Below are 27305 nucleotides of genomic sequence, written 5' to 3'. Positions count from 1 at the left end.
TAACTTTTCTATCTTTCTATAAATATTATTGTCTTATTACTCGCTTTAAAAAGAGTTTCATATTTTATTTTTCATTACTCTATTCACTGTTGCATTGTCATATTGTTGGATTTACACATTAAATTGTATTTATTTTACAGCATATAAACTAACGAATAAAATGAATCATAATAGCGAATATATAATTTTAATTAAATGTTTCAATGTATTTATGTAAACTTCATAGAGTTTTGTAACTTCTAATTATTGTCTATGTGCTAATCAATAAAGTCTTTTATATTACAATTTTTAATATATTTCAAACATTTGAAACCTGTAAAAGCATCAAATACCAATGTGATTTCTAATTATTAATTTATTCCAGCAGAATTAATACATACAACAAACGATTTTCCGTGAGTCAGTTTCTTCAGTTCCACTTATACTCATTTCTTCTCTCATTCTTTTCTCTTTCATTTTTTACATTCACATTCAGAATTTCATAGCTACAGTCTAAGCTACTCGTAAAATTTGCCATTGCCATAGTTTGGCGGATCCATGAATTTAGAAATGAAGATGCTCAAATGTATCTTAAATTTGGGGTAGAAAAAATTGAACAACAAAAAAGATGTTCTGTGTATCATAATTATATTTATAGTCATTCCTCTTTCTTCTTTGTTACTAATATAATGCATGGGGTGTGACGTGCTTTCGACCTTACTTATACGAGAATGCTATAAGATATATGTGTGTATTCTGGTATATGGTGCGATAGAATGTAACTCGACAAATATATACAAAGTATATTTATTAAATGATCACGGTATTACCAAATTCGAATCTAAGTCATATTTTTCTTTTTATTATTATCGGTATGACTTTCCCTTAGTAACGCAATCGATCCTTGCAGAGTCGAATTACATATGAGTGATATTGTAATACCGTGTGCATTATAGTATTTAAGTATCAAACAGACTTTGTGCCTCCGTCTTCTGCAAGTGGTACCTATATAGTACGGCATTTAATAAAAAAAAATTCAAACTGAAAGTTTGACGATTAAAGTGTGCACGTATGGAGAACTTTATCTATTCATGTGGGTACCCATGCATTACAATAGCATGTAGAATCGTGTACGAAATGAATTCTCCCGAATACAATACATGAATGTCAGTCTTAACTAAAATGATTGCCATTGTTCGTCTTGTGGTAGTACTCGTATTCATATCTTCAGTGACGATACTTGGTATTATTCAGCATGCAATCCGAACTGAAATCCCTGAATTCTCAAATACACATATCGGGGAACAGGCTTTTGACTAATTAAGTCTTTCAGGCATCCATCGGGAAAATATTGGTGCAAATAAAGTTGCGAATAAATTATGTCGAACGATTAATCGCTCGAATTAATTAACGCACCTTACGTTTAAACTGCGTAAATCCATGTAAATCTATATTCATTTCTTAAATAAATTGTTTTTTTGTTTGTATTAAGTAAAATGTACTTATCGTTACAATACGATATACACGCCGGCCCATGAAGAAATATAAATCATACTCTTAATTAGCTTAAGAAAAATAATTTATGCCTCTTTCTACAAAGACCGTATATGTATAAATACAAAAACATGAAAATCTTGATGCTAAACGCCGAATGTACACATAATAAATACAGGAATAATGTAATTTAGATGTAACACGTTACGTGTATGTGTATGCGTGTGTGTGTGTGTGTGTGTGTTGTGTGTGTCTGTCTTCGTTATTTCTTTAAATCTTAGCGTCTCTTTTTCTAATGAAATTCAGCTAAAAATCGTAATTTACGAAAAATAATGCAGCGCCACACGATCTTGTTAAAAGGTAGTGTTAATCTGCGCCATTACGAGTTCTTAATTGAGCCACTGTTTGTCAACCACTTACTATTCAAGCTGCAATGTAAATTATTTTAGTAGTATGCATGTCTAGAAGTTAATAGTTTATACTAACATTTTTAAAGTTTAATACTTATTACAAACCTGTGAATCCCTGTGGTGGTTGACCTGGTACTGAGTATTGTGGTCTAAAATTCCCGAAATTAGCAGCACAGCAATGTAGCTGGCAATTGTCCTCCTGAAAAACTGCAGGAAATTGTTGTGCTAACAATGCTGCCTGGCCTGACTGGGAACTACTTCCGCCTGGGGCAGTAGCCGCCAATCGACTCAATATCGACCTCTCTGACATCTGAAGTCTTTGAGCAACAGGTGGAATACGTGCTAAAGTTGCTGGTAAACGGCTTACGTCAGATTTCATATCAGACAATAGCTCTTCCAATTGATTTAGTACCTGTAATAGAATATAGAAAAATATAATCAATAGGTATGCATTGAAAAAAGAAAATTATGTTTCATTGATAAAGATATTACTTTGTGCAACACAGCGTTCGCTGGTTTATTTCCTGCAAGACTTTCTTTACTAAGATGTTGATGTGATTCTGCAAGGCACTCGACTTCGGCAAATCTTGCATTTAGGCTCATCGCAGGGTGATTAGGATCCTGCGTTAGATTCAGGTACGCGGCTCTTCTCAATTGTTCTTCTATCACCAATGCTTGTTCCAACAGTTTGAAGCGTCGAGCTAGGAATTTATTCTTTATTTCTAAAAAGTTACCTTTTCCTACATCCATCTTAAATGGTTCATTTATTATCGCGAACCTGTAAAATAATATTGAAATTAGGTACATTTATATTAAACATATATGTTTTTTCTGTTACCATCAGGTTCTATTACCTGATATCGTTCTGAATGTCTTGCCAACGACCATAACCGTGTGTAACAATACCAGCTAATAGCCAATAGTCGTGTCTTCGATGCCAGATTCGTATTCACGACCAGGCACTGCAGCCTTTTCTTCATTTAACCACAATGTGTGTAATTCTGTGAAACCACCATCAGCTATGTTAAACATGAACTTGCGCTTAGGCTTGATAGCCTCCGAATCACAGTCCTTTACATCCTTATCTTTATTATCTTTTTCCTATAATGTAAAATCAGAAGTCTTGACAATTATAATAAATAAGGTTTTTATGTAAGGTTTATATTTGTCGAATCAACAAATACCTCCGCTTTTCACTTTCTTCCTCATCATCTTTAACGATAACTACATCTTCCTCAGGATCCTGTTTCACTTTGTTTTTCAGCGTTTTCTATTTTTTCGTCGTGCTTTGCTAATGATTTTTCATCTTTAATGTCCGCTTTATCTTTTTCCCTTATCCGTTACTTCTGTTTCTGTGTCTTTCTCTTCTTTTTTTACATCCTCTTTATCCTTATCTTTATCCATATTACTTTCCTCCTCTTCTTTGGAATCCTTTGATTCCTCTTTCACGTCCTTTGCATCGGCACCCTGAAATTCATATTTTTTTTATTACAAGCTTATTTAGAGTTTATATTTATCTCAAAAAACCAAATACACTAACATCTTTATCTTTTTGTTCTTCTTTACACTCTTTCACTTCAGAGGTGTCGGAATTTATTTTATTAGAGTCAGTATTTGTAGATCCAAGGACAACAGCGGGAGTTGGAGTTGCAGCGGGACTCGGGCTAGGTGCGTTAGAAGTAGCTGGAGTTGCACTAGTACTGCTAGTTCCAGTTACACCATCTACACCACCGTCTATTTTCACAGGTTCTACTGGTTTTCGAATCATTTCAGGCATCGAGTAATATCCGTTTATATGTTCGAATTCTTGCACCTATTAAATGCAATATTGAAGAATATTTATTACAAAGAAAGTAAAAATTAGGAAAAAAAGAAATAAGTAAATAAAAAAACTTTACTTTTTTTCTTATCAAAGACATTACACCAATTCTTGTTAAAACGTGCTGCCTACTTAGGCCTTCTCTCGGTACACCATCCGCAAATGTTTCAGCGTTATCTGCACCAGGTTCGCAGAGGTGTCGCATAAAAAGAGAAACGTATGCCTTAAAGTTCTTTTCTGACTTGCCCCTCAGGTCTCGCACCAACCTGAAATGCGACAATATACTTTAACAGTACTTTAAATTTACTGACTGTGGGATGCATTTCGAACGAGTAACTAACCACTGAGAGTTGAACGCATCCTGTGGTGGCATACCATAACGCATAATCGCATTCAGGATGCTTTTCTTTGCCTAGCATTGAAACCTAATACCTGAATTTAAAAGAACCATTATAGTATCCATTTTTCACTCATTTTTAAACATACAAGTTATTTATGAAATTATACAAACGTACTTCGATATTTCCATTACTCTGGCAAGAAGTGGAGGAAGAGGTCGGTCTTTTTCGTCTCTCCTTTCTAACCTTCGTCTACTTCTGCGAGACAATAAATCACCATCGCCCTTTTCGTCAAAGTCATCATCTTCTTTGTCGTCGTCACTAGGTGCACTGAAGTCGCTGTTATAATCAGAGAGATTTTCTTGCCAAGGTTGATCGTCTCTTGTACTTTGATCTCCAGTTACTACACCATCGTTATAGTTACTTGTTTACGTATTCGTTTTCCTAAAAACAATTATCACTTTTTATTACATCTGTATGTGCATATAGCTGACCCACGCACGAACTTACATACACACGCACACACACGTATGTATGAAAGGAACAAATTATATTTACCTTTTCCAAGTGTTCTGGCAAGATCTTCTTGCTGTTGTTCGTAATGATGTCTCAATAATTTAATCCAATAAGCCGGATCTGTATTCTCAGCTTCCTGTTTAATGATTTCTGTGTCCGCTTCTTCTTCTGTTTCACCTTCTTTCGTTACGTACGACGCGACTTTGAAAGAACTTAAATACTCGTTAGCCCAATTTTCTTTTTGTTCGATACCCTCCTTGCTTCTATCTAATAATTCAGCTACAGCTTTATCATCATAATGTATAGCTTCATCCTCTTTACCTTCTTCTTCTTTAAACAATTCCTCAGTACCTAATATAAATTGAAATTATGTATATTTTCTAGTTTGAAATTCAACTTTATGAAATTTATTTTAACATTAGAAATCTCACCGAATCGCAAGATATCGTCAAGTTCTTGTTTGCTGAAATTAGCACCTTTTCCTCCATACCAGGTCTTACAACTAAATGTGTTAGCATCATTTTACGTTTCGCCACTTGTGTGACCCGTTCCTCGACAGAGTTACGGGTTACGAATCTATAAATCATGACTTTATTTGCTTGACCAATTCTGTGAGCTCTGCTGAATGCCTGAATATCATTATGCGGATTCCAATCGGAATCGTAGATGATTACAGTGTCAGCGGTCGCCAAGTTTATACCTAAACCACCAGCACGAGTAGAAAGTAGGAAAACGAACTGCTGCGCACCACCTGTTGAAAATTAATTTGTTAATTTTACTTCGATAATATATACAAAATAAAATAAAATTGTTCACGTACCAGGTGCATTAAACCTGTCGATAGCTTCCTGTCGCTGAGCGCCAGTAATGTTACCATCTATTCTCTCATACTTGTAACCCTCTCCTCTAAATAATCTTCAAGAATGTCCAACATTTTTGTCATCTGAGAAAAGATCAACACTCTGTGTCCATCGTCTCTTAGTTTTTTTAACATTTTGCTCAATAGAACTAATTTTCCTGCTGCTTTTATTAGTGCAGATGTTTCGTAAGTTCCGTTTGGTGCAGTTGGTGCTTCTTGAGACGCAGCCGGGAATAAATAAGGGTGATTGCAGCATTTCTTAAGATCCATCATGATGTTCAAAAGCGATACTTGTTGACCTCCGCCTTTAGGATTTAGAGCCTCAAAGTTTCTCGTCAATATGTATTTATAATATTTCTTTTGCATGGGCGATAATTCAACACGAACAATGAATTCAGATTTGCTTGGCATATTCTATGGATAAAAACAATAGTTAGAGTAACTTACATATTGAACCTGTACAAAATATGTTGCAAGTACCTTTAATACATCAGCCTTTAATCTCCTCAACATATGTGGCCCAAGTAACTCATGCAATTTCTTCACCTGTTCTTCTTTCGAAATATCAGCGAATTCATTTTGGAATGCAGCTAAATCATTGAATTTATCACGACACAAGAAATTCAAAAGATGAAACAATTCTTCCAAATTATTTTGCAAAGGAGTTCCGGTTAATAATAATTTATATGCGATATTGTAAGACGCTAATAGTCTAAAAAACTTCGACTGGTTAGATTTGAGTCTATGCGCCTCGTCTACTACTAATACAGCCCAATCTATCGAACCTAAACACGCAGAATCAATTGAAATCAGTTCGTAACTTGTAAGGAGAACATTGAACTTAATTTGATTCGATCGAATCTTTGATGCTCGGCCTCCACGAACAGCACCCTCTTCAAAAGACAATTCGTTCTCACGAATTACAATACGACTATCTTTGTCGCCTAAAATTAAAATACATATTATTTAGTCAAGAGAATCAATCAATTTTTATTTTTATTAATTAATTGTCCTTGTATATACTTGCCAACATAAGTAACACAGTAGAAATCAGGTGCCCAGGTTTCAAATTCACGTTCCCAGTTAATGATAGTTGATAGAGGAACAGATACCAAAAATGGTCCTTTACAATGTCCTTCTTTATATAACGAATAGAGAAAGGTGATAGTTTGAATTGTTTTTCCCAATCCCATCTCGTCTGCTAAAATAGTATCTATGCCTTGACCCCATGAATATCTTAACCAATTCAAACCCTATAAAGTCATGAAATCAGGTAAAGGTCGTTGAAATAAATATTGTGATAAAGATAAAAAACGATGAAAATATGTACTTCTAGCTGATAAGGATGTAACTGCATTCCAGTTTGATCTAAATACTCTGGCTGTCGCTCATATTTTTTCTTGAGATCCGTGGTAGGTTTGTCAGGTGGAGGGGTATATCTCTTAGGTGTTCTCTCCTCATCATCAATAAGTTCTCGAGTTTTTAATTTTTTGCCTTTACCTGAACAAAACATATATGGTCATTTTATGTCTTGTAACTTAAATTGCAAAAAGAAAAAATAAATTAACCGACTCTTCTCACCCTTCTTGCCCTTGCGTGAGGAACTACCATCACAGCAGTTTGCGGCTCTGAGATCCAGGTAATACTCAATGGCCTGTTTTAACCCAGGAATATCTTCGTGTTCATCTTCCCAAGTTGCTTGATCATATCCTAATTCCCTCCATTTAACGAGGTACGTCGCTCTACCATCTCTTGAAAGTCTGTGATTAATTACTCGATGTACTACAAGCCATTCTGGCCGAACTCCATAACGATAGAATCGTTCCTCTAAATTATATTCGTCTCTATTTGTAGCACCATCCTGCTCTTTCAATCGTTTTACACGAGAATCACTTTCATCCAACGGTTCTTCTAATTTTGGTGGTTCATCCATATCATACTTTCGTGAGTAATTTCTGAAAATTACAAAATTTCAAAGAATTATTAAAGAAAATATTAAATACCGTTGTTTGTTTGATAAATGACATACCTGAACATAAGAGGATGAAAAACATCCAGTTGTAATTCTGTGATCCAATCACAATGCCAGTAAGACATATCTGCCCATTTCACGAAGAATTCACGCATTCTACGCTGCTTAGGAGCTGCTTTACTTGTTGAAGGTTCCTCCGAGGGTGTTTCTGGGCATTCCTTCCACCTCCAGGTCAAAATCTTTGAAACTTTGTAATATAAAAAGTTAAATATAAGTTACTGGTATATAATGAATAATTTTTTCTTAACTTTATAATACCTTTCCCATGTATAGGAGGACAAGAACATCTAGGACACTTCCAATCACCGTCAGGAATTTCCGAGAGCGGTGGATTTAAACAGTGTGTGTGGTACGCACTAGTACAGCTATCGCAGCATAATAATTCACCACCATCTTTACATATTCTACAGAATTCCATGTGTTCGTCGTCATCTTCAGCTGCACCTGAAAACAAAATTAATCATTCTGTAAATTATGATTCTTTTTGTTGATTTAATATGCATCAACATATTGGGGAGGATGAAAGGTTCAGGGTTACAAGGAAGGTACCTGTAATACCTTCTCCTTCACAGTGGGGACAACTCCATTTTCCTTCTGGGGTTTCTTCTAATTCAGGCTCTAAACACACCAAGTGATAAGCTCTAGGACATGTGTCACATAAAATAATTTCTCCACCTTGTTGACACACCTCACAATAATCTTGATGATCAGTCTGTATATAAAAATATAAACATTATACAAAAAATTCTACAATGTTTTCAAAATCCTATATATCGTGACGAGAAGAAAATAATTATTGATAAGATGAATAAATTATACCTGAAGACCTTCTTCGCCATCTGGAAACTTCGACGTGGTTTTCGTTTTTTTCTTCTTCTTAGTTTTATTTCCGATTTTGGTCTTTGCCTTCCTGCGAACAGGTGGCTCTGCCGGTGGTTCGACACCGCTTTCTTCTGTATTTCCTTTATTCGTTCCGTCAGCGCCAGTAGGTTCTTCTGCATCTGCTAACATCTGCTCGAATTCCATGTCTGAATCTCTATCTGTACCAGCACCACTACCTTCTGCTTCTTCATCTGAGCTTCCACGTTTGCGTTTCCCAAGTTTGATTTTAAGCGTTGGTACTTTAGAAGCTTTCTTGCCCTTTTTTGCTCTAGATCCTCGCGATTTCCGTTTTCTATCGCTATCTTCATCATCATCTTCTTCGTCTTCCGCCTTCTTGAACTGCACTACCACGATTTGCCCTCGCATTCCTGCTATCCTCATCTACATTTGCAGATGTCACATCCGCATCTGGTTGTGTGTGAGGATTTAATTCAGAAAAATCACGCCACTTGGCAGCTACTAGCATCATAAGTTTCGACATTGGAACCTAAAAATTTACAATGCAATAAATAAACAAATTGTGAAAAAAAATATTATTTTGGACTTATTACTTATAATAAAGGCTTTACTTTTGGATTTTCTTTTGCAAGAAGTGGTCTGACATGTTGTTGGAATAATTTATAAGTAGTTAAATTTTGGAAGTCTGCATCAGTGTATTCAATTTGTACATCGGTCAGTCCAAAGGTGTTACAAACTTCCTCTATTGTAGGCATGCCTGTTGTAGGTTCCTGGCTAGAAGGAGCTGGTGCATTGTGACTAGATGATTTCCTAGAGGAAGATTTTCTACTTTTTCTGTTGCCTGCATAGTCACTATCATCTCCACCTACATCACCAGTTTCACCACCACCTCCAAAATCACTTTCCTATATAAAATAAAAATATTTAGCTTATTATATTATACAACCAAATAAATAATGTCACATTTTGAAATATAAATAAAAATTCAAAAACATTATTTATTTGATTATCTGATATTGGTAAATGAATTATATTCAAGGAAAATAGAGCAGAAATAATTACATCTCCAGAATCAGATTTTTTCTTTTTCTTCTTTTTTTTCCCTTTCTTATCTTCACTACGTGCTTTTCGTTTCTTGCCTTTTCTCTTCTTTCTTTCCTCTGGTTCATAATCATCATCTTCCTCCTATATAAAAAATATATTTTTCAATTAATGCTCTAAATTCAAATAAAAAAAAAAATATATATAAAATCTACATGTAAAATACTAACTAATCTTTGAGATTCTTCTGCATCAGATGAACCATCCACTTGCTGAACATTTGAAATTTGCCCTCCAGTTTCATCTATATCATCCTCTCCTAAAATTTCATAAAATTGAAAAAACATTATTTTATAAAATAACAAAAATCTAATTAAATAGTCCAAATGTAATTATGAAGAAATATATAGAAATCTAACTAGTATGAAATAAATCAGTATAAATTTTCTAACAATATTTTTTTCATTTCTGTAATATGATAGTTCCATGGTGTGACTAATATAATAAGCAACTTTTTCATTGCCTACTTCTGCTTACATAAAATCAATATCTGTATTCATTACAATGTATAGGTTTAAGAATAGTTAATGTATCCATATACTTCCAACAAAATTAATATTTCATATAAATCAATATTTTATGACTCCCCCTTCCCCCTCGCGTGTGTGTGCGCGCGTACGTATAGTTGGGAGAGCTTTAAAAATACTTTAATATAATCGTCCTATATATTTTACAAATACACAGATATAAAAATATTTTATATTATTTCGATATAATAATTCTTTGTTATCATAATATTACAACAATACGATAAAAAAATTTGACCATTCGCTTTTTCTAAAGATCAGAAAATAAAAATCAAAGTCCAAAAAGTAACTAAACTCGATTTTTTATTAAATAAAAAAAAATTTGTTAAAAAAAAAAAAAAAAAAAAAATTTTTTAAATTGTTGCAATATTAACATAAAATAGATAAAACGAAGAAAAAGAAATAAGATTGGAAGAATTTCTATTGCTCCGTATGTCCAATTCGTGATATAGCGGTAAATTAATAATTGGCAAATCAATAACGTTTTATAACAAACCGATTTTTTAATTTTTTTGGCAGAACCAGAATAAAACCGGCGTAAATATGTGATCTTTGTGCGACAGCAAGCACGAGCATATGCATGATTGTCATTGGAAGATGATCGAAGCATTAAGATGAAATAATCGAAATATATAACATTATTTTAGACTAATCCTCGTTTGGTGAATGCTGTGTACAAGAGTATGCGTCCGCCATTTTCTTTGAAAGGGCTCACCACACTGGATGTCTATATTTTATATTCATAATATTGCCGCAGATTCTAAATTCATTCGTTTCCCGGCTACGTTAAAAGGCCGTAGAAGAATTCATGATTATGATATATGGGAGAAATTTTTAATAAGTCCCGGAACACGATCTCCTCGAGAAGCTTGCACCGGTCGCTTATATATTGTGATTAATGGTGTGCGTCTGTATAATATATACACACACAAGCGTACCAGATGGTGAGAAAACCGAAGCACGCATTGCGAAATTACTTAAAGATTCCGCTAGAAATTAGAATTGTCGTTACGGCTTGATTTTTCTTTCTCTAAGTTTTCCAGCAACGGCGAAAGAAAAGAATCGAATTGTAAATAAGAGATCGAACGAAAGGAATTGGAAAGAAAAAGACCGTCGAAATGTACATGATGAATGAAGTTATCTTTACTACTCTGCGGTTAAGCGGTTAAAGTAGATTAAGATGGTACTGGAATTCTTTTATGCCAAAAAACAACGGAAACTTGTCGAATTTTTCATTCGAAACGACGAACGGAATCGATGGAAACATACGGAATTAATCGTGGAATGAAAAATTTCTCGAGCAGTCATTAAGCATTAATTACATAAGAATCACAGTGGGAAATAATACGAGGCATTCGATATTCCTGTGTGCATAGGAAAAAATTTCAGTCAACGGTTAGAACGTGCGAGATAATAATATTAAGATTCGAGATCGAACTTTTACCAAGTGCCGACGAAATTGCACGGTAATAATACGACACTGGCCACTTTGCAACCACAGGAACAATCTAAACGAAGGGAAGTAAAAAAAAATCATGTGATTTCTATGTAACCGTAGAATGTAAACAATAACCTATACAAGAACGATTAAATTCGTTGCATTTATACGAGGATCGGATAAATCATGATTGCCAGCGATGGTATTAACCTGTTAAATAGATTATCATCGAATGCTCGGGGAATTGTTTGACAATTCGAAGGTTAGTTGTTCCTTCATTGAGAGAACGATCAGGAGAAGAGACCTAGGGAATTGGAACTTCGATAAATTCCATTTCAACGATTAACCCGCGTCGAAGGGAAAACACATAGGAGAAATCGCGATGAAAATATAGGAGAGAGAGAAAGAATGTATGGAAAACTACAGAAGGATCAATTGATATGGCAGCCATCGTACGAAAAGCGCGCGTCCTGCGTGTTCGAGGATACAACTTTCCGGTAGTATTTGTGATCAAGTGTGTCCCTCCTGGCACTTACCCGCGTAGCTCTCGTCCACCTCCTCGTCGGATGCCATTCTCTAATACCGCAACAAACTACACACTCGAGAAAACTCGAGATGGATCTAATCACACACTGGCTAAGATGCTCACTGTAGAAAAACAGCACGGAAATGCGACATTAAACGTTCGTGTCTCGACGCTCTCCGCGTTTCAGTTTCCGGCGTGCCGTCACTTCGTCTCGTACGTGCACCGATGTGCACCTACTGCTGTATGCTTCTTCTTTCACGCGATTCGTCAGTTCTCTTCGTTCCTCCCCCACTACCCGGCGAATTTTCTCTCCCCTCGCTTACCCCTCTTCGTTATGAGAGAGTTTGCTTCTTCCCCTCTTTCTTTTCCCTCGTCCCTCGTTCGAGCTGTTATAGTGTGCTGTAGCTGAATGTATACGAATGGTCTGCCCGAGTCTACCGTGTTGCATTTATTTCTTTTTCTTTGCCCCTCCTTCTCCCTTCAGCCACCCTCCCTCTCCTATCCCCTTGCAGATTCGCAGAATATGCTCTTTAGTTTTTCGAAAACGCTTCCTTTTTCAATAGCAATGCATTTCCGTATATATTTCGCTTCCTACGCTGGTCTTTTACTTTTTTTTTTTTCCTCTTTCTCGTTTCTTTTCTTTCCTTTTTTGTTTTTTTTTTTTATTCCTATTTTTGTTTTTCCGTGACTTTTCGTACCTTTTTTTTTTTTTTTTTATATGTATATATTCGGTATTCTTTTTATTTCGAGACTTTTGATATTTAAACGTGTTAATATCTTGCTGTGGAATAAAATATACTACTTTTTGAAAAGTATTTACGTAGTTAGTATCGGTAATAGTAACGCATCAATTTTTTAGCATTATTTCTCGCACAAACGAATTCCACCATTTTAGTTTAATGTAGATTATAGAGTTGCATGCTGTAATAGTATGCGTGTACAGATTTGCAGTATGATTGCTGATAGAACAGTTGCATATTCGTACACGTCCGATACGTGTGTTCGTATATCGATCTTTCAGATGGAAACAAGCAACAGAACACAATCGATGTATTATATTTTTACATGAAAAAGATACTTGTTTTTAATTGCGAGTGTATCTGTATCGCAACACGCGTGCACGCCGATTTTGTAAGATCAAATTACTCGTTAACGTCGATGCATCATGAGAAAATCTGAATTAAGAAATTGATTATTATCATAATGCATTCGAGAATAAAGCAAATGCATAATATACACGAATTGATACGAACACATGCATGTATGATTCTTTAGCTAAATTCATTAATTCTCTCGCTTCCGCTGATAAAAAATATGATTCGACGAATACATTTAATTAATTTCTCCTCAGACTACTCTGCATCAAATGAATTATATAAATTTAAGTTAATTTTAATGAAAATTATACATTTCATTTATATTTGGATTAAGTATCACTGATAAGATTTCAAATATTTTAATAATTTTCCTTGATAAAGGTATGATTGATAATTCGAGAAAATTTAAAGGTAACGGAGAAAATTCTATAATGAAAGAGTACGGATATGGCGCGACCTAGAAATAATTTGTGCCTATATATTGAAATACAGCAAAACTCTATAAGACAATAGCTTTAATCTCGGGCAGGTAATAATTCTGTTTCGTAGTTATAGGAATTATTAAAGAATTTATTCTTAAAATTATTTTACTTTACAGCTATTAATGACTGCCGTTTTCAGATCGTATATTGCGGTAATTTTCTATATAATAATACGTTGCATTCGTTTACACCGCTTTATTTACGTGCTAGAAATACGAATTATGTGTACCGACAGAGCACACATTACATATCCTATACAGATACGTGTCATCGTATAACGTGAATGAAAATTTTATTTATACGTTTCGTACGTAACAATCTATTTACAGATGATGAAATACATACATATCATGAAGGCCTTTGTATACAAAAGAAAATATGTTAGAAGAAGAAATTTGTAATACTATTACGTACAATAGATTCATCTTTGCTTCTAAGAATTATTATACCTGTAATACTAATTTTAGAAAACAAACATGCTTTATATATAAATATATATACATATACGTATGTACATATATATGTATATATATATACATATCATTTAAGGAATTACAATTTATAAAAAGATATAATAATTCATCTTCAGGAATGGCTAGAAGCAATGCAATACTGTATGGAATGAATTAGGACCTTTGTATTTTAACAATGATTAACAATCGTTAAATCATGTTATAAAGTTATTGTACATACTTGAAATAATTCAAGTATCTGAGTTTGTTGAAACTGCTCTTTTAGTAAATTAAATACGATTAAACTTTTTGATTTAATGCAGTTCAATTAATCATGAACAAAACTTTGTACTATATTCATCTCTTTTTATATATTAATGAAATCTAATTTCTTGTCGAAAATATTTCAATCTTGTATATATATGGTACAACTTTATGCATAACTAAACATATATCTGTCTGTGATGAATAAAGAAATAGGTAGTTACCAAAACTTTTTGTTTTAACAAAATACAATTACTTGCAAAACTTCTGATGAATGTCATCTATGCAGTTGTTCATACAAATCGAAATAGATTTGCAAAGATAAAAAGTTATATGCAATGCTATTGTATAATCATATATTAAGATATGAGCATTACTTTTGCTCAACCATAATCAACACTTAGAGCACTAAGCCCTTTCTTCTTTATAGCTTCTGCCACAGCTCTTTCTAAAAAGTTCTCCTGTTCATCATTCTCGTCTATTTTATCCAGATCCCAATCGAGTCTATTATATTCCTCAGTGCTTTTCGAATCGTTCAGTCTCAATGAATTTGTAGATGTAGTAGCTATAGACTTCTCAAAACTTCCACCTTGTATGCGATTAGAAGGACAAGAACAATGTACATCGGTATATTCGTTATTAGTCCAATAGCCTGGAGCTTTATCACTGTAAAAAGCACTGGATTGAGAAACAAGTCCTGCAGATTGAACTAAACCATGATTACGAATTGCCATCATAACTGCTGTATCTTCCATATCGTTTCCTTTAAACAATTGAAATCTAGATTCTTCCAGAGAGTAAGAAGTCGACGTTCCCATAATGTAATTCTCCAGTACTTTGTTAATGGTGTTATCCACATACCCTTTGGTCACCTGATAATCTTGCCATCTTTCCAATTTTTCCCTCGCTTGTCTTTCTGCATCGTCGTATTCCACATTCTCCGTTTCTTGTACTATTTCCTCTTTCCCGTTTGAATTCTTTTCCTACAAAATAAACGTTTAAATGAACTGTACAATTAAAAAATTACATGACTATGATTCATTAATTCTATCTTTACAGAAAAGAAACGCAAGATTAACGTACTTATTAGGATTTAAACGACTTTTTTATCGTTATATGTCATAATTACCATATCCCAAATTGTCTCGTTAACTTTAACTCGTGTACATTGCCGTTTCGGAGGAGCTGGCCTTTCGTGATCATCGGTGTCTGATTCCTCGATGTCGGTCGCCATCTTCTCTATTTTATATAAAACCGTATCGTTTCTTCTTTAAACAATTCAAATCAGGCTAAATAAATCCAACGACGATTCTACTGCACGATCATCAGAGAAAGACTTTGGACAACGTTGCAAAAATTCACATCACTCGCAGTAACTTTCTTTGACATCTTTCTTTCGCAGCAGTGATAAATCTTTATTGTTCGTTCGATTGACTTTAAACCATTTTGACATTTGTCATTGTACGCACTTTTCACGATCTGAGTAAGTCCATGATATAGAAAATTTCTTAGCAATCCCAAGCAAATGTCAGAACTCAAAGAAACAAATATTACATACAATCAAACGACAAGAATCGTTTTGACAGCTTCAAAATGGCCACTTTGCCATTAGATTTAATATAAAACGTTCAATTCAATTCCGAGCAAATCCGACAGATTATTGATATGTGACTGAAATTTTGAAAATCTAGTAAATAAAACCATGCATGAACCGAACGCGACGGTAACTTACTTAAATTTAAATTAAGCTACCTGGACGATGTCTTGACTGCAGCACTACATTCTAAAATGGCGTAAACATGTGTTTGTAGTGTTCAAAGGAATTCTGACGTCTGGTTCTGTCAAGCATATCGTTTTATAAATCATTCGAAGTAAATTCGTTTTGACATTTTCGTTAAACACGTTAATTGGCATGGCAGTCTGTGGTGAATATATTCGTAGTCAATTTCCCACAATAGACGATGATCTGTATCAATATGTGGAAGGTATATTCTTGGAGATTAACCTATAAGTTATGAAATTTTTGTTATTTAATTCGTAAACGATATAGACTTACGACTAATATAAATATTCCTTCCCGTAAAGGTATATTAGACAGCTCTAAGGATGACTTTGAGGACGGTGACGAGGTTTACGAAGCGATAGGAGAGGTTTTACACGAAGTTGCAGAAAAACCAGAGAATGAGGTTAGGTCTGTAAACGTGTTCGCACTTGTCATTTTTATATCGTCAGTTATGCTCTATAATTGTTATTAAGTTTATTTTATTCCCGACTGTGTAATTCGAAGTTCAAACTTCAATTTACTGTCCTCGTTGATGTTCATTTTTTAGTCGTATTATATAACTTCTCGTCTGGATCTCCAATTTAGAATTCTTTCTGTGCAGGCAAATATGCGTAAAACTATTAGAAATGCTAAAGGGCAATTCAAATGATGGAAACGTCGAAAGGAGAAAGAACGGAGTGAACAAAGTATTGAATGCTCCGGTACACCTGGGGACTATGGCTGCTACTCTAGAAGCTCAAGTAGAACAAATAAAGAGTATATGGGTTACTACGAGAGACGATGCCATGGTAACGATTCATTCTGTGGATATTTAGTATTTAGATATTATTTCGATTAAAAGATGTCCCTCAACAGAAAGTAGACGCCAAGAAGTTAGAAAAGGCAGAAGCAAAGTTACAACAGAAACAAGAAAAGAGGAGTAACAATGAATTAAGTGGACGAATTAACACCATTAGTCAAGGCATAGAATCTGCCAGTGCAAGTCAAATGACAAGTAAAAAGGACAGTAGAATGGAAACTAAGAGTGGTGTAAATAAGACTCAAGACATTAGGATAGAAAACTTTGATATAGCATATGGGGATAGAATATTATTGCAAGGAGCTGACTTAACTCTTGCATTTGGTAGACGGTATGGCCTTATTGGTAGAAATGGGCTCGGTAAAACTACCTTATTAAGGATGATATCTAGGTAGTAAAAGTATCCCATAATTATTCAAATATCATATACCTTATTTATCTTCTATATAGTCCATTTCATTGTAATCATTTCAGTAAACAATTGAGAATACCATCTCATATAAGAGTTTTACATGTAGAACAAGAAGTTGCTGGAGACGATACTTCTGCCCTGGAATCTGTATTGGAATGTGACCAAGAGAGAAGTATGTTACTTAGCAAGGAAGCAGAATTGCAAGCAGTAATCGAAAAGGAAGGTGGTAAAACAGGAGATGCATTAGGCGAAGAATTAGCTAGAATATATGAAGCAATGCAATTAGCTGAAGTAGATAAAGCACCTGCTAGAGCCAGTGCAATTTTATCAGGACTTGGATTCTCCGTTGAAAGACAATTGTGGCCAACTAAAGCTTTTTCTGGTGGCTGGAGAATGAGATTAGCACTTGCAAGAGCACTGTTTTCTAGACCTGATCTTCTGTTACTTGACGAACCTACCAATATGCTCGATATTAAAGCTATATTATGGCTAGAGAAATATTTACAGTCATGGCCAACTACTTTGCTCGTCGTATCTCACGACAGAAATTTCTTGGATACGGTATAGACTGTTTTACATTATTCAATCATCTTTTTACGTTATACAATCGAAAACTTTGTTGTGTTTAACGATAGGTTCCCACGGACATACTGTATTTGCGTGGACAAAAAATTGAGGCATATCGAGGTAATTACGAACAATTTGCAAAAACTAAAGGAGAACGTGAAAGAAATCAGCAGAGGGAATACGAAGCTCAACAGGCTAAGAGGGCACATGTACAAGAATTCATTGATCGATTTCGATATAATGCTAATCGCGCTTCAAGTGTACAGAGTAAAATCAAGATGTTAGAAAAACTGTAAGTTCAACAAATCTAATATAAATAACTGATAAATTCTTATGAAATATTATTACATGAAATTTTATTATCTTCTACAGACCAGAGCTTAAACCAATGGAGAAAGAAGGAGAAGTAACTCTTCGCTTCCCAGATGTTACACCATTAAGTCCTCCAATATTACAACTTAATGAAGTTTCTTTTAGTTATACTAAAGAAAGTGATAATTCATGTATATTCAGTGCCGTTAATTTGACTGCTAGTTTACAGTCTCGCATTTGTATCGTGGGAGAGAATGGTGCCGGTAAAACTACACTTCTAAAGATCATAACAGGTGCACTAAATCCAACACGAGGCACAGTGCATGTTCATAGAAACTTAAAATTTGGATATTTTAGTCAGCATCACGTAGATCAATTAGATATGCGCGTATGTCCAGTTGAATTATTGCAAAATCATTTCCCAGGTACTAGTTAATTTATAATTCATATATAAATACTATTAGAAATGAAATGATTTTTGTAAGTCAATTTTCCATTTAACTTTTTTAGGAAAACCAGTTGAAGAATATAGAAGAATGCTCGGAAGCTTTGGAATAAGTGGTAACTTAGCACTACAGACTATCAGTTCTTTATCTGGTGGGCAAAAATCTAGAGTAGCATTTGCCTTAATGTGTGCTGCCATGCCAAACTTTTTAGTACTTGATGAACCTACAAATCATTTGGATATCGAATCTATTGAAGCTTTAGGTAAAGCACTAAATACTTGCCAGGTAAATAGTTTTCTTCAATTTATTTGTATTTCATTTTAATTTGTTATGATAATTCTTATTTAAATAATTTTTCAGGCGGGTGTTATATTAGTTTCACACGATGAAAGATTAATTCGCATGGTATGTACTGAACTCTGGGTATGCGCAGAAGGTTCTGTTCGATGCATCGAGGGAGGTTTTGATGAATATCGTAGGATTATTGAAAAGGAACTTGAAATATAAAGATCACTCTAATTTAATTATCAGTTTCTGCATTGTCCCGAGTTAAGTTACCGATGTGAAAATTTCAATTAATTCAATTAGATACAAGAGAATAATGAATACTTTTTCTTATATTGGGACAATGGACGTTTATGATTTATTTATCGATATTGTCGCGGAAATTATATTGTCTTTTTAAATAAAGCCATGAGCATTAAAAATCATTGTTTATATATTATATCTATTTCATTATTAACATAAAACTTGCAAAATAGACTGAGTCTTCGATTTACAATAATATAGAATTAGGAAAGTTTCACATCGTTTAACTGCCAGCTACAATAAACTATATCTAAAAAAAATTCTGATATTTAATATTGTACATTAGTTAATAATAAAAAGTCGTTGTTATAAATAAAAGTATATAAGATTTGTTCTTATTATAAAACCATTCAGAATATTACACTGATGAACATATATGATCAATTATTTATACATATAATTGCAAATCTTTTTTAAAATTTACTGTGTAATAATAACACAATATGATATACCACAGTTTATAAAAAAAAAATAATGTATAGAATTATGATATCATAAACATTAAAATCAACATTTTATTATTAATAAACATAAAATGTTCATAATTAAATGAAATATCCATAATACTTCATAATACACGAAATGTTCATAGTACTTTGTTATATATGATGGTTCTAATACTTTTATTTTACTTCTTTTTTCATTTATCTAAATTTTCCATTTCGTTGTAATAATGCTTCAAAAATTATTAAGACTAATCGTACAATATAATAAATATAACAAATTACTTGGAAACGTTTTATGTGCCAAAGAAGTTGTACTGTATTGTCACAGTTAACCTCCAGATGATGTATTTAATGGTACCATTGTATTGGATATAGAAGACATTTGCATGGGTGGTGCAGGAGCTTGCTGTTTTGCCGCTGGAATTTTCAAATATTTCTATTACTTTCCTCTTGACGAATCTTAACTTCACTCGATAATCAGACCTTAACATACAGTTGTAATTTCAAGATGTGCATCACGCATACAAGCAAATAGCATTAGTGCAGAACAATAATTTAATTAGCTCAAATATTTAGACAAACACCTAGTATTAGTTACAATTTAGGATTTATGAATCACTCCTAATTCCTTTATATATCATAATATATAATATATAATAAGTGATTAGAATAATTAAATTAGAATATAGTTTATTTTTCATACTTAATTTTACTTTATGCCACATAAATGTACAAGCAAGGGAATAAATTTTCTATTCATGCACAGAAACAAAACAAAGTAATTGATCTGTTAAACAAGACTTCAATATGGTGATTCATTGTCAGTAAACTATGTGAAAAGCGATGAATAATTTTAAACATGCAAATATATAATAAATGTCTTCAAGACTGAACTAAACCTTACAGGAACAATTCAGCAGTATATCGTCTAATAATATAATTTAAGGAAAAGGACAAATGACTTTCAAGCATGTCATTCTCACCATTTCTGCTGCTGTAGATTTTCGTGAACCCCTTGAATGGCTCCGGCGGCGGAAAACTCACAATAGAATGAAACATGTCCGCAAATCGAACCTCTAAATCTAAAGCACTCATCATCTGTCCATTGCGCATGGAAGAACTCCTTGTAGGAGGTGTTGGTGGTGGTGGCGGTGGTGGAGCTAGTCTCTGATGAGTAGGAGCTGGACGATGCGGAAGAGGCGGAGGTGGAGGTGGTATACCTGGAGCGCTAACAGTCACTCTAGAAGGTGGTGGCGGTGCCACTCTAGTCGCTGTAGTGGTTATACTGTTTGTTCTGGAAGTAGGTGGAGAGGGAGGTTTCGCGTTCGGATGTCTAAGAATTCGATTTGTAGGCCTTGGTTGGGTTTCATTTAGGCAATCCTGAGACTGATGAAGAGATGATGAAGTTGGAGCAAGTACAGAGGGTGATTTAGGCAATCGCATACTTTGTGCCCTTGATACACTTCCTCCGGTAGTTAAGTTTAATTTCTTAGGAGGTGGTGATGGTTTGTGCAACACAGATGATGATGTAGAAGGTGGTTTAGGTGCAAGGATAGGCTTTCCAAATCCTTTGGATGTTTCTGCACTGGAATTAGCAGAATCTGTGACACTTTGTCCTGACATTGAGTTTGTCTTCTAAAATAATATGTCAAATCTTAATATCATTTTATATCTATATAAATCTTAATATCTTAATATCATCAATTACATTTTTTAAATATAACTGCGAATATATTTTTACCTGAGTAAATATTTGTGGTTTTTGAGTAGCTGGTGGTGGGACTGGAGGTGGACCTCTTTTTATGCTAGAAACAGTTGATTGACCAAGGTTTGTATTATTTACATTACTAGTATTCTTTTCACCTGAAGAGGTTCTGAGTCTTGTAGGCTTCAATTTAGGCATACCACTAGAAAATAATCCACCTAATCCTATGGGTCCTCCATTACTTGCATTAATACCACTGTTTGCTATATTAGAACTATTTTCCTTAGTATTTAAGGAAGAAGAGTTTCCTGGTTCAGTTCTTACTTTACCTAAAATAATAATAATAATTTCTGTAATAAATGTATCATTTACATGGAAATACACATTTTCTATAACATACCACTAATTACAGGTGCACTTTTATCTACGGTCACAGTTTTTTTCAAAGTCTTTCCAGCTCGAATTGACTGAAGAAGTAAACTCCTATCCTGATCTCCACCAGCTCCAGATGTATTAAAAAGAGGAGGCGGAGGAGGAGGTGGTGCAGGCATTCTTGTTCTTGATTTTACAACAGTATTTCTTCACCCCTGTTAAATTTGCATTGTAAAAATAATATAATTAATTTAACTAAATTCAACTTGATTATTATGCCCGAATTAAACCATTAATGAACCATTAAAAACATACAATGGCTGAAGTACATTTTATAAGATAAGATTATACCTCCTACAGAGAAAATACTACAATTAGGTTAGCGGAAAAATAATTTGAACATTTTTTTCCCCATTCTATACTCATATTTAATAATTCGTATGCTTTCAGAGTATATATTAAACGTCTAATCCGATAAATTGTAAACTGTATACCTAAAATTGAAAAAAAGATTTTCTGTCCAAAGCGGGACGGTCTTTGAAACTACCGCACTTTGTGTCCGTTTTTGAGTCACTATGAACGAACAGAATCCACAACATTCCAAAATTTTCCAAAGCCGAATGATTTAGATACACTGGTGTTTTTTACGAGTACAAGTCAGGATCGACTCGTCACACATACGGGTGATCAAATTAATGCACATCCCGATAAGAGTTGACCGTTTGTTTATAGTATTGACGAGTCATATTCGATCGAACATGCATACGTCGAATACACCTGAATACATCACCTGGGAGCTCTTAAAGTCATGGCAGTGAAACGAGAACAGTATCTTTCAGTTGTAACTATTTTACCATTGGCTGCAGGAAAAAAATCTGCATCCTCGCTTTCCGCTAGGGAAACATACATCCGTTTTTAAACATTCCAATCGTAATTGTTTCCTTATTCGTTCATGCGATTTAGAAATTAAATTCCAATTTAAATAATAGAAATTTATTAATTCGTCTCGATTTATTAAAACAAAAAGACGGAGTAACAGATGAATTTATTTTTTAGAAAAATTAAGAATAAAATTTATTATAAGAAACTTATTTTCTTTCTAAAAAAAGAATATTTTATATTATATTAGAAATGTAAAAGTACGAATGACAAAATATACGTCAATTCGAATAATATCGATTGTAAAAGGTATTGTTATATATATATATATAACAGTATATATAGGTAACAAACATTTTTCTTGCAGAAAAACTTTCGACGCTGAACAAATAAATAAAAACGTTTAAACATCTTACCTTTGATTCTTTTATTTTCGGTACTTTATCTAAATATTATGCCTGAAAAGTATTGCAATTGAATGCAACGTTATTGTTTCTACATGCCATAAAAATTTCGCTATAAGGTGAAAAACTGAACATGTCTATAAGTCATAATATCAAAAACCGTTTATAAGTGTAAAATTCATTTTGTGCAAAAGATCTTTCTTTTTACAATTAATATACAATTATTATACATATTTACAGAATTCGTTTATCAATACAAAAATAGATTATACACTATATCGAATTATGATAATCCCTGTAAAAAGTTTTCTCTCTTTTCGTTTTATCGCAGAAAATAATTACAATAATCTTTGAAAACTATCATAAACAATGTAACGCTACTTAGATTTGTTAAGATTTCATCGATATCGTTAACGTAACAACCAACGTTTCAACCAACAATTTTCTTATTCCTAAACCTTTCAGAGGCAGAGGAACCCACATGGGGAGAACATGAATTCTTTTTATTCATTTGTTACATGATTCGTTGGTTGAGGTTTTATTTCGTCCATTTGCTCGGAAATAATGATATCAGACTGTTCCGTGTCTTTATGTAGAGCGATAATGATTTTCTCTTCCGTAGAAGATTGACTATCAGAAGAACCTTCCTGGGTCGACGTAGCTGCTTCCTATAATAGAAGAAAAATTATAAAAACTTGTAAACATACAACCTTTTCGTCTTTTTCTTTATTTTTATCTCTTCGTTAATTTGTAAATCACAATTTTAATTGAGGTACAACTCTCCTTACCGTACTGCGAATCTTTGTATGTGTTTTTATATGTTTTGTCAGGTGGTCCGATCTCATGAATTTTTTAGTACATTCGGGACATTGGAATCTCTTTTCACCAGTGTGAGTTCTACGATGCCTCTGAAGCTCATCCGACCTAGTAAATTTCTTACCACAAAATGTCCAACTACAAGCAAATGGTCGTTCTCCAGTATGCCACCTCAAATGAGCTCGAAGATGGCTTGTTTTCCCATACACTTTATTGCAACCTGGTATGTGGCAAACGTGTTGCCGTTTCCTAGTCATGTCTCTATTTCTATTCAAATAAATTTCAATTTATAAAATTATCACGAACTTGAATCAGCGAGAATTATTTTTATAATCCTACCTATCACCATCACCACAATTAGGACACGTGCAAGCAACTCTTCTACGATGTTGTTTATTAGAATCGGGGTCAATATTCGCAGATGTTGCAGTAGTTACTTGATGCTGATGCGACGTGGGAGTGGGTGTTGTTAGTGTATTGTTTGACTGAAGAGTTTGTAAAATTTGCCATTTTGTCGGGTCATTCGAATCTAATTGCACAGTTGGGGCAGCAACAATAGGCGCAGCTGCTGTCGCGGGTAATGTTTGAACAGTGGCGGGCTGAAGAGCGCTCGCAGGTATAACTTGCACATTACCCAGACCTGGAATATTTTGCACAGGTATCGACTGAAGAAAACCGTTTGTAGTGTTCATTCCGCCGGCAGGTTGAAGTTGCATTATACTCCCACTACCAACGCTCCTCATCATGTTACCTTGCTGGGCAGTTAAGTTTGCTAACGCTGATGCAGGAATTAGAGTTAGCTGTTGAGCTTGTGTTCCTATGAAACATACAGGAAATTAAAGTGTTAATACCTTTCTTGATTGATACATATAGAAAAAATGAAAATTAACATTGTCACTGGTATACATGCCTGCAATTGTTATAGGCTGAACAGCAGGCTGTGTCGATTGGGCAGCAGGAATATGTATAACTTGACCACTGGCTAATTGTCTGGCATCGATACTAGTTACTTTTATATCACCTTCAACTGTCTCTGGTGGTCTTGTTAAAGCTGATAACGTTTGTACATCGATTTTCTGTCCATCTTTTGTAGTAATTACGTTACTACCTCCTTGCATTGGTCTTCCAAGTGCACCTATCCCGAGGACCTATAAAAATAAACATTTAATGATACTATAAAAAAATAATTAACTTTTTAATACAGGGTGTCCCGTTTTAAGCTTTGCACTCAATTACTTTGTTTCAAATAAAACTTACCCTGTTTCAAAGGGAGCATTTTATAACGGTCATAAAATGTATGACTGTATTTTTTTTTTTTACGTAAGTGGATAGTATTTTTTAGGATGCATTCATTAACCTAAATACTATGGTCTTTGAAGACTGCTCAAGGTCAAGTTTATGATCATTATAAGATATCCTCCTCCAAACAAGATAAGTTTCATTTGAAACATGTTTTGAAACAAACTATAGTTTAAGAAATAATTGAGTGTTAAACTTCAAATAAGCAACCTGTATATCTTTCAAGATTTTTTACTTGAACATTGCTCGGAGTTGTTACTGTCGTACTCCAAGTCGCTACAGTAGACGATGGCGCAGATGATTGTTGTTGTGCTTGCTGAACTTGCTGTTGCTGCTGCTGTTGTTGTTGTATGACCTGTTGTACAACTTGCTGTACTTGTTGCTGCTGCTGTTGCTGTACCTGAGCTTGCGCTGCTTGTTGCTGCTGCTGCTGCTGTACAGATTGTACTACTTGTGGTTGAGCTTGTTGTTGCACCACTTGTTGTTGTGCTTGTTGTTGAGCAACTTGCTGTGCAACTTGTGTTACCTGCTGACTCTAATATTAAGATTATTTTAATAGAAAATACATTATCATATAATGGTAAATCATTTCTTTTCTTTTATATTTACTTGCAAACTTTGAAGTTGGGGTAAGTTAGCAATTTGGACCTGCTGAATTTGTCCATTCGGGGTGATTATTTGAGCTACTTGCGGAATTTGCTGCAAAAAAATTATATTTCAAACGATATATACTAATTCTTACAACTGGAAAACTTTTATTTATGTGTTCATAGTACTTGCGTGATTTGTGGTATCATTTGCGTGGCAGGCACATTGAAAACACTAGACAGTGCTTGAACAGGAAAATGTACAGTTTGATATACTGTTTGGCCATTGCTAGCAGTAACCGGTACTTGCACAGGCACAGTTTGTTGAACATGCTGCATAGGAAACTGGAGTGGTCTAACTTGTACACTTTGTCCTAAACATAAAAAATTTAAAATCAAGCGTACTAACTTTTACAATTGTCATTCAATAATCTCAAAACACGTACCTGTTGGTAATTGTACAGTTTGTCCAGTGATATTTTGTATAATAGAAGTAGGAAAGACATTGGGTGCTCTTATTAAACTAACTGGCTGTGGCGTAATAATAGTCTGACCATTAGCCAGCTGTACTTGTTGACTTGCAAGTTGAACTTGCTGTCCATTAGCAGTGGCAAACTGCATTGTGGGTTGGCTCTGATGATGCCCTGCAGCAGACATGGCAGAGGATGGAATGAAAAGCGCTTCCTGACCATCTATGTTAACAGTTTGCATCTGTGGTATAACGCTATAACTAAGTTGCTGTTGTGGTTGTTGCTGTTGTTGAGGTTGTTGTTGTGTCTGCTGCTGCTGTGTTTGTTGTTGCTGCTGCTGAAGTGCAGCTTGAGTCTGAGTACTGATCAACTGAGCACCCTAAAATAATCGTTATTCTCAAAAACAGAAGCAATCGACTTATTATCCTCTTTATATTAGAACTGCAGCTCACACCTGTAAAAATTGTTGAGGTAAAGATTGAACAGAGATGGTTTGTGCTCTTTGTTGATCATGCTGTGGCTGTTGAGTCTGTAAAGGCACAAAATTTTGCAATTGCTGCAAAGTAATGACTTGTGGTTGCTGTTGCTGCTGTGTTTGTTGTTGAACATCTTGCTGTTGTTGTAACTGTTGCAAAACATTTGCACTTAGGAAACGAATTTGAGGTTGGGCAGTCTGTTGTTCTAGCTGTTGTTGTTGCTGTTCAGCTTCATCCTGCTGCTGCTGCTGCTGCGTTTGCAAGGGATCGTGGTCTTCTATCTCCTCCTGTCAAGTAATTTTAATACTCTTCTCATATCTGCTCACTCTATCCCGGTGGAAACGATAAAACAAAACTTGCCAATTGTCTCACCTGTGTGATATTCCGCCCATCCACACTTCGTTTCATGATGATGATATCCGTAATATATCCTTAACGCAAACAACGTCGACGTCAACGCTAAATTTACGTTGAGTACCCTTATGCTAGGAATCCATTCTTTGCTATACCAAACCGGGCTGCCTATTTAGTCCGCGGTACATGAAACTGCTCGCTTGGAGTGTGTTTAATCTGAAAAATCCAATTGATTAGTCAATCTTAGTACAAAACACGAGTCTTTAATCGACTACAATGCTAACTACCCTACTACTCGAATACTGCATTTGGATCCGTTTCTCTTTTTTCTCTGTTCCCAGTCAACCTACACGCACTTCGCGGCTCATGTGTATCACGATTTGGCGAAAATCGAGGATAACCGGTGAACAGAAGCT

The 27305-nt window shown here is 34.5% G+C and overlaps 5 protein-coding genes across 5 annotated transcripts; 1 reads left to right on the top strand and 4 right to left on the bottom strand.

Moving 5' to 3' along the window:
- Positions 1-1980: 1980 nt before the first annotated feature.
- LOC143220568 (chromodomain-helicase-DNA-binding protein Mi-2 homolog) lies at positions 1981-11926 on the bottom strand. Its single transcript, XM_076446187.1, is given in 33 exon segments — positions 1981-2056; positions 2058-2091; positions 2094-2295; positions 2376-2661; positions 2738-2825; positions 2828-2986; positions 3069-3141; positions 3143-3214; positions 3216-3350; positions 3424-3696; positions 3782-3968; positions 4044-4101; positions 4104-4141; positions 4206-4464; positions 4467-4484; positions 4599-4907; positions 4988-5044; positions 5047-5307; positions 5377-5463; positions 5466-5829; positions 5896-6359; positions 6443-6668; positions 6746-6915; positions 6988-7370; positions 7445-7634; positions 7706-7891; positions 7997-8159; positions 8267-8656; positions 8658-8816; positions 8899-9192; positions 9350-9472; positions 9559-9647; positions 11890-11926. Coding segments are annotated over 33 exon segments (5910 nt in total).
- Positions 11927-14557: 2631 nt separating this feature from the next.
- On the bottom strand, positions 14558-15408 carry LOC143220574 (uncharacterized). The gene is made up of 2 exons (XM_076446194.1): positions 15304-15408; positions 14558-15157 (listed from the first exon to the last, which is right to left on the bottom strand). The coding sequence occupies exons 1-2, from the start codon at positions 15406-15408 to the stop codon at positions 14558-14560; spliced, it is 705 nt and encodes a 234-aa protein (XP_076302309.1).
- Positions 15409-16086: 678 nt separating this feature from the next.
- LOC143220570 (ATP-binding cassette sub-family F member 3-like) lies at positions 16087-19000 on the top strand. Its single transcript, XM_076446189.1, has 9 exons — positions 16087-16159; positions 16260-16365; positions 16559-16745; positions 16813-17147; positions 17231-17729; positions 17804-18027; positions 18108-18472; positions 18558-18778; positions 18854-19000. Exons 1-9 carry the CDS (start codon positions 16087-16089, stop codon positions 18998-19000), a joined length of 2157 nt encoding a protein of 718 aa, XP_076302304.1.
- Positions 19001-19855: 855 nt separating this feature from the next.
- Positions 19856-21783, bottom strand: LOC143220571 (uncharacterized). The gene is made up of 4 exons (XM_076446191.1): positions 21633-21783; positions 21269-21561; positions 20511-21162; positions 19856-19944 (listed from the first exon to the last, which is right to left on the bottom strand). Exons 1-4 carry the CDS (start codon positions 21781-21783, stop codon positions 19856-19858), a joined length of 1185 nt encoding a protein of 394 aa, XP_076302306.1.
- A 1607-nt stretch (positions 21784-23390) lies between these two features.
- LOC143220572 (uncharacterized) lies at positions 23391-26943 on the bottom strand. The gene is made up of 10 exons (XM_076446192.1): positions 26908-26943; positions 26514-26822; positions 26036-26438; positions 25779-25963; positions 25612-25701; positions 25238-25537; positions 24614-24851; positions 24043-24520; positions 23676-23970; positions 23391-23555 (listed from the first exon to the last, which is right to left on the bottom strand). The coding sequence occupies exons 1-10, from the start codon at positions 26941-26943 to the stop codon at positions 23391-23393; spliced, it is 2499 nt and encodes an 832-aa protein (XP_076302307.1).
- Positions 26944-27305: the final 362 nt, after the last annotated feature.

Source organism: Lasioglossum baleicum, unplaced genomic scaffold (genome assembly GCF_051020765.1).
Source record: "Lasioglossum baleicum unplaced genomic scaffold, iyLasBale1 scaffold1215, whole genome shotgun sequence".
Classification (NCBI taxonomy): Eukaryota; Metazoa; Arthropoda; class Insecta; order Hymenoptera; family Halictidae; genus Lasioglossum; species Lasioglossum baleicum.
Note: the sequence above shows the minus strand (reverse complement) of the source record. Positions and strands in the feature narration are given on the sequence as shown.

Coding starts and splice junctions, on each gene's coding strand:
- LOC143220574 (XM_076446194.1), bottom strand. CDS start 15,408: ATGGCGACCGACATCGAGGAATCAGACACCGATGATCACGAAAGGCCA. Junction 15,158..15,303: donor ACGAGACAATTTGGGATATG/GTAATTATGACA, acceptor TTTATTTTGTAG/GAAAAGAATTCAAACGGGAA.
- LOC143220570 (XM_076446189.1), top strand. CDS start 16,087: ATGGCAGTCTGTGGTGAATATATTCGTAGTCAATTTCCCACAATAGAC. Junction 17,730..17,803: donor ACAGAAATTTCTTGGATACG/GTATAGACTGTT, acceptor GTTTAACGATAG/GTTCCCACGGACATACTGTA. Junction 18,779..18,853: donor AAGCACTAAATACTTGCCAG/GTAAATAGTTTT, acceptor ATAATTTTTCAG/GCGGGTGTTATATTAGTTTC.
- LOC143220571 (XM_076446191.1), bottom strand. CDS start 21,783: ATGCCTGCACCACCTCCTCCTCCGCCTCCTCTTTTTAATACATCTGGA. Junction 21,163..21,268: donor AACCACAAATATTTACTCAG/GTAAAAATATAT, acceptor ATATTATTTTAG/AAGACAAACTCAATGTCAGG. Junction 19,945..20,510: donor AATCTACAGCAGCAGAAATG/GTGAGAATGACA, acceptor TGAAAATTCCAG/CGGCAAAACAGCAAGCTCCT.
- LOC143220572 (XM_076446192.1), bottom strand. CDS start 26,943: ATGAAACGAAGTGTGGATGGGCGGAATATCACACAG. Junction 26,439..26,513: donor TACCTCAACAATTTTTACAG/GTGTGAGCTGCA, acceptor CGATTATTTTAG/GGTGCTCAGTTGATCAGTAC. Junction 25,538..25,611: donor CCCAACTTCAAAGTTTGCAA/GTAAATATAAAA, acceptor TCTTAATATTAG/AGTCAGCAGGTAACACAAGT.